This window comes from Ambystoma mexicanum, chromosome 3q, assembly GCF_040938575.1.
Source record: "Ambystoma mexicanum isolate Mex_15411 chromosome 3q, UKY_AmexF1_1, whole genome shotgun sequence".
NCBI lineage: Eukaryota > Metazoa > Chordata > Amphibia > Caudata > Ambystomatidae > Ambystoma > Ambystoma mexicanum.
Genome location: NC_090926.1, coordinates 231,592,494 through 231,606,269, shown reverse-complemented (window position 1 = coordinate 231,606,269; position 13,776 = coordinate 231,592,494). Strand labels below are relative to the sequence as shown.

Here is a 13,776-nt window from a genome sequence, read left to right as displayed (position 1 = left end):
CTGAGGTATAGACCAATACAGAAACACAACAGAGTGTTTACAGAGGTAACAACAGAACAGATATACAACGGGGATAGGATATAGGGGCACAGAGGAGGGGTACAGCTGTACCCGGTGGCGGGAAGGCGAGGGGTGGGCGGCGTCTAATAAGTCAAGAGGTGCGGGGGAGGGGTGACATGATGACCTAGGCATTGAGGAGAGACGGCTTGAAGCGGTGGGTCTTGAGTTCTTTTCTGAATTGTAGGTGATTGGGGGCAAGTTTAATGTTGACGAGAAGGCGGTGCCATAGTCTTGGGGCGTAGGGAGAGAAGGCTTGTTTTCTGGTCCTTTCCTTTTTGCAGCAGCAGATTTCAAGTCTCACGTGTCCTGGCTTCTGGGGGTGTGCTGTCTGCCGGAGATGCTGAGTTTTTTTGTGAGGTAGCTGGGTGACTTGAGGGCGACTTGAGGCGCATATAGAAAGGAAGATCAGGGTGAGGCTGTGGAAGAAAGATGTGGGAGAGATTGAGGGCTGTAAGGTGAGGGAGTGAATAGAAAGAAGGCAATGTGAGGGTAAAGAGGAGAGGATTGATGGTGGGCATAGGTAACGCAAGAGGCCATCAATGGTCCCACAGAAAACAAACTCTCAATGCATGGGAGGACAAGGCATTGGCCGCTTTTATTCAGAACTCGACATAAGAATATATACAAGATAATGGGACCCCTTCCTTGAGACAAAGCATAATAATGTAATTGGTGCAATGGCTGTGACCCAACCCGGCACTGAGCGCGGCAGATGGCAAATAGAGATAGGAGGCTTTAAGTGGAGGGAGTGAGAAGAAAGAAAGGAGAAGAGGTAGGGGAGGTGAAGGGAAAGAGGAGAGAGAGTTGATGGTGGGCAGAAAGCATGCTGGAGAGAGTGGCTGTGGTGAAACGAGAGAGAGAGCGAGAAGGCAAAGACTGCAGTGCGAGAACGTAGGAGAGACAGGGAGAGGGTAAGAAGAAAGAAGATGATGGTGGTGAACGTAGGCAAGCGAGGGAAAAGATCCTGAAGAATACAAAGAGGGGGATGTGCAGAGCTTGAGCAGGGGAACAGAGAATTATTTGCCCTGACACTGCTCTACTGTGTGAAACAGACATCACTTGGGTGAGAAAGAGCACACAACTCTTGTCCTGCATTTGATATGGGGGTGTGTGTTTTGTTTAAAAGGATGAAAGAAACCCGGATATACAAGTGTCTTCGGGCTTGGCCAGAAGGGATCTCTGACATCCTCGTGGTAGGACTGGGCACCCCTTGACCATAGACCTCGGACCGCTGGTTATTTGGTGCTAAAGCTAAAGGATCACACTGCCAATAGAGGTAAAAGGGAAGAGTTAATGTAAAGAACCACCCATCTCTACTCTTCTCTTCCACCTCCCTGCCAAAAGCCAGCATTCCTGACATTTCCTGTATCCCACTCTTATGAAGAACAGATCCCGAACCCTTGGTGGTGGCCATCTCACTTGCAGTATATCACCGTTTCAACCATTGTCAGCAATGGCAGCAGGACCTGGTCCAGGCCAAAGAAAACTTTTGAGGAGGTCTAGACTATCCCAATGGGGGAAGATTGGGATAGGTAGGCAAAGCAAAGGGGTGATGAACCGATGATCAAAGGGTGCTTCCCCTGACTTCTGCCATTATTGACCAGGCCATAATAATGACCGAGAAAAAGGGAAGTGCTTAAAAGACCCACCCATCTAGAGTTATGTTATGTTATTTGTCATTTATATATCACTCTATATATCATTGGTATGACCTCAAAGCACTGGTAGGTTTAACTCCCTCGGGGAGCGTACTCCAGGTCAGTTGAGAGAGTAAGGTGTCATAGGATGCTTGGGTGCACCAGTTATGTGTGCAGCTAATGCAACTGCCTGATAGTAACTGCATCCTAGCATTAGGTGTGGTGGTATTGATATCAGTTGAATGTGTGCAGTCTGGTGGGTGGACAACGAAACTGGTTTCTGGCTGCGTTAGGCCTGTGTAGGATGCTTATGTGTGCAGCTAGGCTGGTTTGTCATGGGATGTAGCTGCGTTTTATTAGAATGATGAGGTGTTCATGGGGTAATGTTCGTATGTGAGCAGCTAGAGTGCCAAAGTTCAGTGAAGAAAATGTTTCAGTGAATATTCAGTCCTTTTCACTTTTTCTTACAGGGTTCCACAAAGTCCTTGAACAGCCCAAAGCAGAGGAGCACGTTGCCCAGGTAAGCCCGAACCAGGGACCATTTGAAGAAGACATTCCAGCCAAGCAGGGTTGTTGACTATATAGTTACAATTTGACAGCAGTAATTTGGCCTGGTGGAAGTTGGTTCTGTACTCTGGCTCTCTCGTCGTGTTACGACACCGTACCCCCGTGCTCTCTGCTTCAGATAGTGCCAAACGTGCTTTCCTCTCTGTCTCACTGCAGAAGCTTCAGCCTGGACCACGTGATGGAGCGGAACTATGACTTCGACTTGACCTACATCACGGAACGCATCATATCCGTTTTCTTCCCCGCCGCCCTGGAGGAGCAGAGGTACCGAAGTAATCTTAAAGAAGTGGCCCAAATGCTCAAGTCGAAACATGAGGAGAAATATCTGGTAATGCTGAGTCATGATTATTCATCCTTTCCTACGTTTTTGGCGCCTTTGCAGACTGGTCTATCCCACTGTATTACACTCTCTTCTGTTCTGGATTAGAATGCTTGATCAAAATTCTTCTAATTACTATTTGTCTTTGTTATTCCTTTCTGTTTGATTCAAATTCAATCTGCTTGATGCTTTTCCACTGTATACTATGCCACTTAAATGCATTGCTTTATTTTGCTTTGCCTTTCATCACTTGCAACTGGGAGGGAATGCCTGCACCCACAGGTAGGTTCAGAACGCCTTCTTGAAAAAAAACTCCTGTCACTTAGAAAAATAAGCAAGGATTTGTGTAGGCACGGTCCTCGGTCCTCCTACTGGCATGTCACCAATCGACCCCACCCTTTTCTTGTTTTTTTCTGTCTTTTGGCAGGGCCAGGGCTTGCTTTTGCTGTTGCGCCCCTTTTTGCTGGTAACTGACTACATATACACAGGTTGTTGATGGGTCCTTTAATTTTGCACTCTTTGGAGTGAAATTAGATCCGGAAAGCCTTTCAGCTGCCTATTGCTGTACACCATCCGCTTCAGGCAATGCATTTGCTGTTGAGGGCCATTTGCTGTGGCTGACCCAGGAAGAGCTTGCATTGCCTGCCTGCTGAGTTTATGCTTATTCTCTGCCAGAGGACCACCACAGTCCCTGAGGAACCGACTTAATTCCATATCATCGAAGGTCCCTGTATCGTGGGTTACAACCTCACTCTCGGGCACAAGCAGTCCCACTCGGGGAACAGGGATTCAGTGAAGGGCGCAGGATGGCAATCAGTAATGACTATAGGTTCTCCCCAGTATTGGCGCCCTCGGCTATACATTAAGATGGGTGCCCCCCCTTGGGAGGGCCTCAAGGGTTAGTTAAACACTTTATTTTGGGTTTGACCATTAACAGTAAATAAAATACAATACATAATGATTAACTATGAAAAGAGCTTAACATTTCCTCGCCAAACCTTTAAAAGCTTCAACAGTATACTTACATAAGTCATTAATCAAACACGCATCTACACATGACAGACCAAAATTCATACCATTTGAGACATGCCTGATGTTGTTAGCTTTCAAGTGGTTTTTCAACTATACTCGTCTCAGGTGCAAGAATTCTGGGCAAATAAATAAAAAGTGAGTTAAATCCTCCTCAGCCCCTCCACCACATATACAGAGCTTTGAGTTGAACAGCCACTTCATCCGCACCCTCACAGGAAAGTCATTCAGACAGATCATCGCAATGATGCGTCTTTGTGTCGGTGAGTAGATAGCACTCAAAGAGAAATGTTCATGGTAGGTCTGACGAGCCCTCCTCAAATGCCACAACGAGCTTAACTCATCCATACTATTTATTGTAAGAACAAAGTCTCTTCTACTGGCTTTCATGGATAGTTGTTTAGTAATTATACCACTCCCCAAAACCAATTTCCCACTTTTTGCACAGGATGGAGCAATCCTTATACCAGGGATACATGGCAAACCTCTCCACTTCTCTAATTCTTCTCTTGCATTCAAGAGATTAGGATTCAGCACTGGATCAGAATGTAGTTTATGGACATATTCTAAAGACCTTATTTCCGCCTGTACGCCTATATTAGAAACCCCAATCTCTAATGCAAGAGGACTTCCTGGGGTGCTGGGCATCAAACCTAACAACTTTCTTAGACAGATACAAAGTATACGGTTCAAGGAGGTACAACTCACACTTCCCCACAGCTCACTGCCATATAATATGTCTAAATAGATCTTAACCTCAAGACCCTGAATACATGTATCAAAGCGAAATCCGCAACATCTTTGGTAAAATCACCTGCGTCCACCCAAACTAGTCCTTATGCAGTTTTCCACCATTACTAGATGTGCAGAACACTGGCAGTTGCTTGCGAACGTAACACCCAAGTAGCAATATGAATCCTACACTTTAAGAATCACCTTGTTTATAAAACAATTATATTTCTTTTCTTTTTTAGAACCAAACACAACAATCTTGGTTTTCTTTCGATTTAATTTTAGACCGTTGTTTTTAAAATAATTAGATGGATAGGGCAGGCTGCGGGTCAGCCCCTTAGGGGTCAGACCTAGTAATAGCGCATCATCTGCATAGAGTAGAGTAGGGCATAGCCCCCCCCCCCCCCATTCAAACTTGGTGGAAAAGAGCCCATCAGACACAAGGGTGATATACAATCAGATAAAAAGATAATAAATAAAAGCAGAGCCAGTGGGCAGCCCTGACACACTCCTTTATTCTTAGAAAATTAACTTTAGGGCCCTGCTAACAGAGGCCCTAGTATCTGAGTATAAACAGCCAATCAGATGGAGTAATGAAGATGGAACACCCACTCTCTTGAGTCTGGCCCATGGTAGAGGTCGTTCAATGGAAGAGGAAAGCTGGTCAGTCGAAAGAGCCTCCAGCCGGTTCACCATTGGTTTGAGCAAGTGAGACAGGAACCAGGCGATGAAATGATCTTCTATTGCAGGTGCAGAATAGTGGCTGCTCCATCGGAACCGGTCCAGCTTGAGCCTTCATGTCCGACTATGAAGCAGAGGACGTGATAGGGCTTGGATCGGCAAGAGGATATTCTGGAGGTCATGGTGTCAGCTTGCTGGGCGTTAATGAACGATATTGATGTCAGCAGATGATACAAGCTCTCTAGTTGACACCATGGCATGGCTGCAGGGTAAATTGGTGCCATGATGAGGGTGTTGTCATGTCCAACCGCAGTTGTGTTGGATTTTTACGGCACAGTTGAAGCTGGCTCAGGCACTATAACATTTTCAAAAGAACACTTGAAGGTTTCCGTCTTGCTTTTCAGACTGTTGTGCAATATTTGAAAAGGTTAATAATTCCTTTCCTCCAACACAGTTTTCGAGTAGGTCTTGTGCACTGAACCTGATTTTTTGATGGCAGATTGTTGCAAGCCTATGCATTCTTGTTCTTTGGGGTCATCACTATATATGCCATCTTACCCTCGCCCATCACTACCGCACACTATGTGAGTTAGGAGATGTGCATTTTTTTTAAATCAATGTTCAATTGGCTACTTCTGCTTTGCTTTGAGGTGTTACTTTGTTGCACATCGTTGGTGCTACCGCTTGAGCCTCTGTTTGTACATTTGCCAGGCATTAGTGCCTGGAAGCAGTGGGAGCGCGGTGTCAGCATTTTGTTTGTCAGCATTTTCAGCGGCACGTTGATCACATAGATCCGGGAGCGCAGCTGCTGTGACGGGTCCATCTAACAGTAGTTTTCGTTTCAGGGGGTGTCTTTTCTTTGCTATCTGTTGTCCATCATCCTCTGGATTATGCTGCTTTGGGAGTCGCTCATAAGTGGAGGAATCTGTGGGAGGAAGCTATTCGTTAGAACAGCAAATCACTTATCTCCGGCAATGTCATTTCTGATGGATCTTATCCTCCCACCACAGATTCTTCACAGACCCTCCCACCTCTCCCTCTTGAGATGTCCCTGTGATTCCTTGGAATTGCTTTTGGGGCAAATGATCATGCCATTTCTGCTATTCATGGTGCCGCTCTGCAGTGGAGTACATTGGGTAAAACTATGGTAGGAGTCCATCAGCAACAGCATTCACACACACCTGGCAAGTCATTTGGTGCCAATATCCTCGTAATCGGAGCCTCCAGGCCAAGGTTGCTCCTGGTGGCACGTGTGTGGCCGATAGATTGCATTCATCGGCATGATCATTGCCGGGGGTAACTCTTGTGTGGCAGCCAGAAGATCGGTCTACTCTTCTCGCGAGATGCTCGGGAAGAATTAACAGCACGGCGGTAAACAAAAGAAACGGCTGGCGCTTCAAGTGCACACTTTAAACAATATTTAAGAGAACCTTGTAGAACTGGCAAACCATCCCACAGACCCCCAAGCACAGGTGTGCTAAGCTGCGACAGGCGAAGAGTTCTAGAGTTCACACTCTAAATGCCCCCACCAAACCCTGCTGTCACATTATGTGGCTAGGCAGGTGGAGCGAGAGCTTAATGAGCCCCAAGCCTCATGCCACTGCTGGTGGTTCTACTCTTGGGCGCATGTGTGTTCTGTCCTTTCAGTTTCAGTTGCACACATGTGAGTTCTCCAGTGGCAGCTTGCTCTCCACAATATTTGGGACAGATTTGGGATTTTTCAGTACAGTATACTGGGGTTGTCAAACTTGAGGTATACTGGGAGTGTCCTGGGATTGCCAAATGCAGGGCCTCGTGGAGTTGTTTAACCTGGGAATATACTGGGGTAGTCACACTGCGAACGTTATTGTAGTGCGAAACTGGGATTCTATGGACCTGGTATATAGTGGCTTTAAATAAGTGGGAATATACTGGGATTGTGCAGACTGAGAGTCTAATGGGTATCATATAGCCGAGTGGGTAGCACAGAGGACTGGGACAACAGAGTGAGTTGTAAAGCATTTTATTCACTAGCAATACCTTCCAAACACCTCCAAACAGTCCCACCTTGGCTTACAATGTTGGATCAGTCTCGGGCCTCAGGGTGTCCCACACCTTTCCTCTTTGGGTCCTTCAAGTTTCTAAGTACTCTGTTTACGGGGTTCCCACACCCTTCTTCTCTCAGTCTCCACAATCTCCTCTCTCGGTGTAAGGCTTCAGGGTTTCCTGCACCCTTCTTGTCTGTGGTTATTCTCTCATTTGGACCCATCCTGTAGGCGTTTCTGTGTTTCTCCCAGCAGTTGATGGTATAGGGGGAGCCTCTCGGCAAAGCTCATATAAAACCAATGGGCAGTTCTTCTCACTTTACCCCACACTACTTGAGTAGGGCCTAGTCACTTCAAGCTCCCTTGGTCCTGACCTTTACCCATCATAGCTCAGCTGTTCTATACCTGACCCCCCTAAACATTCTGCCACATGCTCATATCTCCTCCCACCATGGGTCCAAACCCTACAGTTTGGGGCCTTTTCCTGTGCCCCCTGCCTTCTGTCCAGCTAGCCTCCTCCTATCGTCCTATGCTGCGTATCTATTCACTCCTACTTTTCTTCTCCAGACTCTTCCTTGTTATTCTCAACCACCTCCTACTTCTGTCTCCTAACATCTCATTCTGCTACTAGGTAACCTCACCCAGATATTCACCCACATCCTCCCACTGTTCTCCCACCTCCTCCTTCTGTCTCCTAACATCTCCTTCTGCTACTCGGTAACCTCACCCAGATACTCACCCACATCCTCCTGCTGTTCTCCCACTTCCTTCTTCTGTCTCCTGGCATATCCTCTGCTACTCGGTAACCTCACCCAGATATTCACCCACATCCTCCCACTGTTCTCCCACCTTCTCCTTCTGTCTCCTGGCATCTCCTTCTCCAACTCTGGTCTCCCACTTCCTCTCTATACTCCTTCCACCACCTCTTTCCAATTTCACCAACTTGCACTGCCGCCTCTGTTAGGGAGATTTTTTACAGCCCTTTGTTGAGGGGTGCGCAAAGATCTACCCTAAGGGCAAGGTAGGGTTCCAAACAAAAGGTAGACTAAACTCTCTTATTGATAGCAATGGCCGGGCAGTGAGGCTTCACTCAAGGGAGGAAGACGGCTGCTGCATGGGCACAGTTAGTCCCAATAAAATACACAAAAGAGGACACCACATAAATATACTGAAAAATATATAATCTTTTTTTAGGGTTAACCATAAATCACACAAAGGTCAACTAAGTGTTTTAGTTGGGTACAGTAGAACAGTATTTATAAAAAGCATCAAAGGGCCTACAAACCCTTCCCAATCATAAAGCGAAATGTATGACTTGTACCTGGTGGCAAACGCAGTAGTGCATTATAATGCTAAGGGGTGGGGAGAAAAGGGGATCCCCCTGAACACAAGCAAAAAACATTAATTAGTCATGTTCAGATTCCAGAGTGCCAAAAGATGAAGAGAATAGGCAATTTCAGTAACAACAAAAAAGCCAACCATGAACAGCGCCACCTAGTAACCATCGCTGGAATTTCACCACCAGTTCAGAGCTACAGCAATGCACTATGGGTATACAAATTAGCTGAAAAACGTGCTCTTGGCTCCAAATAAGGAAAATGCCATTTGGCCTCATTATGAGTTTGGCGTAAATTGGCGGTAATTCTGCCGAATTATCACCAAACTCGATATTTGTTACGACCACTTGGTCCTGTGGGTTTTCCACAGAATTACAAGTGCTGGTCCTTTCCCATTTGTGTAGTCTACAGGACTCCATGGGGATTTTTGGTGGTTTTTCTGCCGGCAGCATTACTGTGCGATACATCCACCGATTTTTGGAGGTGAAGTGGAGGATTTACTGTCGGCAACAAGCTGGAGGTGAATCCACTACTTTGCTCCCAAAATCAGCGAATTTACCACACAGTTATTCTACCTGTGGTAAAGCTGCCAAATATTATAATTTGGCAATGTGAGAAAAACGGCAGCAATTCCACTAGGGACAAAAAACTGGTGGTAATTAAATTACCACCACTTCGTTCCCACACCACCAAATTTGTAATGTCTTGTCGGGCAGTGCTATCTTATACATAGCTTTAGCAATTCAAGACTGAAAACTTTCACGGATGTAGCAGCCAACGCATAGACGTTTCACAGGCTTAGGGAGATTTTCCTTTAGCCCTGGTGGTCAGTGTCATTAAGCATGTCTTCCCTCCGTGAACACCAAGGATTCCCTCAAGTTTCACCAGGCTCTGTAAGTGGTAGAGAGCCAGAGAAGTTCACACTTAACTATCAGGTGACGAGTAGGGTAGTTAGCAGGTACAGTACACACCTATCACAAATACCAAAAGGGAGACTGTCCACGCACAGTATTGTAATAAAAATATAATTGCATATAGGAAAAGGCAAGAGATAAAAAAAAATAACGTAGGTAAATAACCTTAATAAAAATGAATGCAACAAATAAAAGGTAACTAGAAATAGTTTCAGAAAGAGTTCTTAAAATTCAACAAAGAGTATTTCCTAGAACGGGAAGTATAGTTGCAGGTATGTAAAATACTTGCAGTAGCTCGGGCAGAAAAGAGTTTTCATAGAAAGCAAAGGTAACCCGTTTGTGCAGATTTGGTACGCTTTTGCAAGAAAGTGACCTTTTTCAAAAATGTCCAAGGGAGAGGTTTCTAGAGTTCTGGAAGAGTACAGGCCACAGAAGACCTTTGGTGATGAAGAGGAGAGCCAGAAAAAAAAATCAAGTTGGGAGAGCAATATACTGGATCCAAAAAGAACTTCTGCAGCAGGTGGCTTTGCAGTTTCCAGAGGCGGTCACTAGTGACCACAAAGGGTTCCAGTGAAGAAACACTGGTCGAGGAAGGACCCCAAGACTCTTCAGAAGGAGGATTATTGAAGATTTGGTGTCTTCAGAGGAGCAGAAATGCAAGGAAGATGCATTCAGCAGTATTCAGCGAGACAGGGTTCCTGCATCGTCCTAGGGCTTAGGGTTCTGCTTCTGAGGCTGAGGTCAGCTTGAGGTGCCCCAAAGGAAGGACGATTATTGCAGATACGTCCATGGGTTTCGGCATGGAAGGGAGGACAAGGTGACTTTGGTGGGGGATTGGACGACAAAAGACAGCACAGACTATATAGCTTCCAAGACAGGCACGATATAATCAGGGTGCTTGCCTGATGTGGTGGGATAAAGAAACTTTGTTTGAGAGGGTGCAGAAAGGCTTCAAGGTCGTGGCGGCAAAGGGGTCCCACTTCTAAATCTGTCAATACAGGCATGATCGGGTGCTTAGGGAGAGGCAGCTTTCGAACAGGAGCTGTGATCCAGGTGTCCCCACCATATAGGGGGGAAGGATCACTACATTTGGTTCCTTCTGGTCTTCTGGAGAGGAAGAGGTTTGCCGCTGGATTCAGTGGAGTGGTAAAGGATGCAGGGGCAGAGCTAAGGTCCTTCCTCAAGGAGTAGGCCTTTCCGAGAGTGCAGGCTCAGAGTTTCAGAGGTAGGCAAGGTGAGTAGGTGAAGGGATCTACTTGGATTCCCCTTGGAAGACAGTGCGTGAACAGAGCACCTAATGACAAACAATGTATCATAAAAAAGAGGGGAAGCCAGCCTACGACTGGCAGTCCTTGCAAGCACACCTAGGCATTCAGGAAGGGCTCGCATATAGAAAGGAAGGGACTACACACTAACCCAGACAGGCATCTGCATATGCTAGTCAGAACCTGTTTTCTTTCTGGCTGACTATAACCCCAAGTCCTGGGATACAGCCATCCGTTGGCCAAAGATGGCAACTTCCTCTGACACAGACAAAGAGGGACAACCTCCATTCTGTGAAATGGAGAAGGGGGTCAAAAAGGACCCAGCCAAGAAGCAGAAAAGCTCCAACCCGCCTAATCACATGACTAACAGAGAGAGGGTACCCTCAATGCATCACTATTGGGTACCTTTGGGGGTATTCACACTTTAGGAATCATAAGGACTCTTAAGGCAGAGCACACAAAACCAGAGCAACGCTCTCAGTCAGGCTTTGGATTAAGCCAGGCTGGGAGGAAAACAAAAGTCCACAACACAGAAAACCCAGCAAAAAGTACAGAAGGCTACCTCATCGGGCAAAACATGGGGGTTCTTCCTAAAACACGCTTATTGGGGATCATTAGTGTGGCATAGGTTGACATCTTTGTGATTGGAGCATTGGGAGATATTTGCCATTCACCATATTATGGTGGGTCAAAACAGCAATAAAAACCATTAAACCTCAAATGTAAAAGTAGAATGAACTATTTCAACTAAAAAGCCACAGCCAACAGCAACAACTAGTGGCCATTGCTGGAATGTACCCTACAGATGAGAGTTACACAGCAATACACTATGGTACACTAGCTGAAAATCTTGCTTTTAGCTCTTAATGACATCTTATTGGGCAGCAGTGCTATTTTATAAATAGCTTTATCAACCCAACCCTGAGAGCTCTTAAGACTGAGCAGCCCACCAGACACACATTTGCTAGTTTTTGGGAATCATCAGTGTGGCATAGGTTTACATCCGTGTGACTGGATCCGTGCATTCCCGTGTGGCTCTGATCTGGAATTGAAATTCCATTGATGAATACTATGTGACTAGACTTGTTGCAATGTTGATTTGTAAAGATGCGAATATGGGATTGTTCAAAGCTCCCAATAAATATAAATGCAAGCACTACAGTGGGATTGTTAAACTGGGAGTTACTGAGATGGTCAATACTGGGAATGTCAAAATGCAAGTGTGTCACTGCGCACAATATGAGAGCACACTGAGATTATGTGCAATGGATATATATTGACAATGGGAATGTTTGAAGTATATTGGAACCGGCAGTTTACTAGAATTGAATATACTGAGTCTGCTAAACTGTGATCTTACTGTGTTTGTCTAAGTTAGAGATTACTGAAATTGTATTTTTGTGTTATGTTGTCATGCCATGCCACCGTTTTTTGATCCATGTCATGTTATAACCATAGTAATATTTAACCCTAGTTTCCCCTTTATCTTTGTCATTTCAAGGCGTGTTCTTTCTAGCTGAGTCCCACTTCTGGGTAGTTCCCCGTGACCCTTGTTAATTTCAGATCTGGCCTCTGTGAACCCTAGGTCATAGTGTGTGTTCACACTGTTGGTGACAGCCCCTTTCTTATTGTGGGGCTAGATGCATTGTGAGAAGCCTTCCTGGTGGTATGAGAGATGTCATTGTTTTGGATGGGTGAGATATCAAAATGCCTTCCTGTCGATGGGGCTGTGAGGTAGGCGGGAGGGTGCACGGGCATCATTTGGCGCTTTGCTCTTTGAGAGTTGGAGGGGAATATATTTCTTATACAGACGTGTCTGAAACATTCTATTTATTTTGCAAGCACCTTGCTTGCCATTACCACTGAATAAACGTAGGTTATCCCCTTTGGGACCTTTCACAGCAGTTTGGGCTACCACATCTGGTGGTCACGTGGCTCCTTTGGGTGCTCAGGCTCCTTGTTTACAATCCATATGTCGTTGTGTCACATAGTGCGCCTTCTTTTCTGAGCCCTTTGTGGAGGCTTTGCTTTTTGTATCATCCGCTATCACTGGATTATTACCCAAACCCTTGCCAACCTGAAGTTTCCTTCTTTTCCAGCTCCTTAACTTGTCGGAAAAGCGCCATGACATCACTCGACTAAACCCAAAGGTAAGACACACCTTTCTCGGGGCTCTGCTCTTATTTCAGAGGCTACTGTGGCCATGGGTGAGTGGCTGAGACACAGAGTCTGAAAGACATGACCCGTAATGTGTCATTGTGTGCCCGATGCATTCTTCTGCAACAGCCCATGTAGTTGGGAGCAGGTTAAGCAATGAAATTCCCAGCGTGGGTTAAATGGGAGCGTCCACCTTCATAACACTCTGTAGCCGCTGGCTACTGTTCTTTCCACACCCAACTGTGCCTTTCTAAAGGTCTCTGTTTCTCTTCCCCTGTTGCACTGCCTTAACCCTGCAAAGCAAGCAGTGTGCACATCAATATACCACCCCTGCTGTTCCCTGCCCCCAGTGTCCATCTCTGTCTGCCCCCATTGTCTCCCTCTTTCTCTGTCTCTCTCACTCTGTTTACAATGTTGCCCGAGCATTCCATGGCCATCCATTTTGCCCTGCCTGTATGCAGTTTCTTGCCCTTCTTTTTCCAGATGTCCCCACCATTGTATCGTTATCCTTTTTTCATATCCTCTGCTTATGTTCAGCTGTCATTACATCTGCCTGCTTAGAGATTGTGGTTGTTCTATTTATGGGTGTCTGTGTTTAACCTCTCACCTCTTCTCTTGCTCTGTGAGACTATTTTTCATTTTCTAACTCTCTCTGTTTTTCCTTCCTTTCATTTCTACCCTCTCTTGGTTGGAATATCCCATGATGCTGCTTTGCTTCCTCTGCGCCTCTCACACTCTCTGTTTGATGTGGCGCAGGTTGATTAGTCTTGCATGACTTTCACGTACATTTCCTTTATTAATGTGGTTGGCACCTGTTTTTGGTTGTTTACATTTTCCTCCCCTCCCACTGATGGCTCAGGTTCACGATTTTGGTTGGCCAGATCTGCACGCTCCACCGCTGGATAAAATCTGCTCCATCTGCAAATCTATGGAGACCTGGCTGAACTCTGACCCTCAGCACGTGGTGGTCCTCCATTGCAAGGTAAACAGACCTCCAGGGCCAAATGAGATGATCGCTTCCACGGTAAGGGCCTTATACTCTGGGATGGGAATG

At 45.9% G+C, this 13,776-nt stretch overlaps 1 protein-coding gene across 4 annotated transcripts in view; it reads left to right on the top strand.

Moving 5' to 3' along the window:
• Window positions 1-13,776, top strand: part of TNS2 (tensin 2) — a 590,960-nt gene that overhangs the window by 394,336 nt on the left and 182,848 nt on the right. For all 4 annotated transcript variants that reach the window (XM_069653619.1, XM_069653621.1, XM_069653620.1 and 1 more), the window contains 4 exons: window positions 2,168-2,217; window positions 2,421-2,592; window positions 12,665-12,715; window positions 13,582-13,704. In XM_069653619.1, the coding sequence (XP_069509720.1) occupies window positions 2,168-2,217; window positions 2,421-2,592; window positions 12,665-12,715; window positions 13,582-13,704 (396 nt within the window). The remainder of the gene's footprint in view (window positions 1-2,167; window positions 2,218-2,420; window positions 2,593-12,664; window positions 12,716-13,581; window positions 13,705-13,776) is intronic.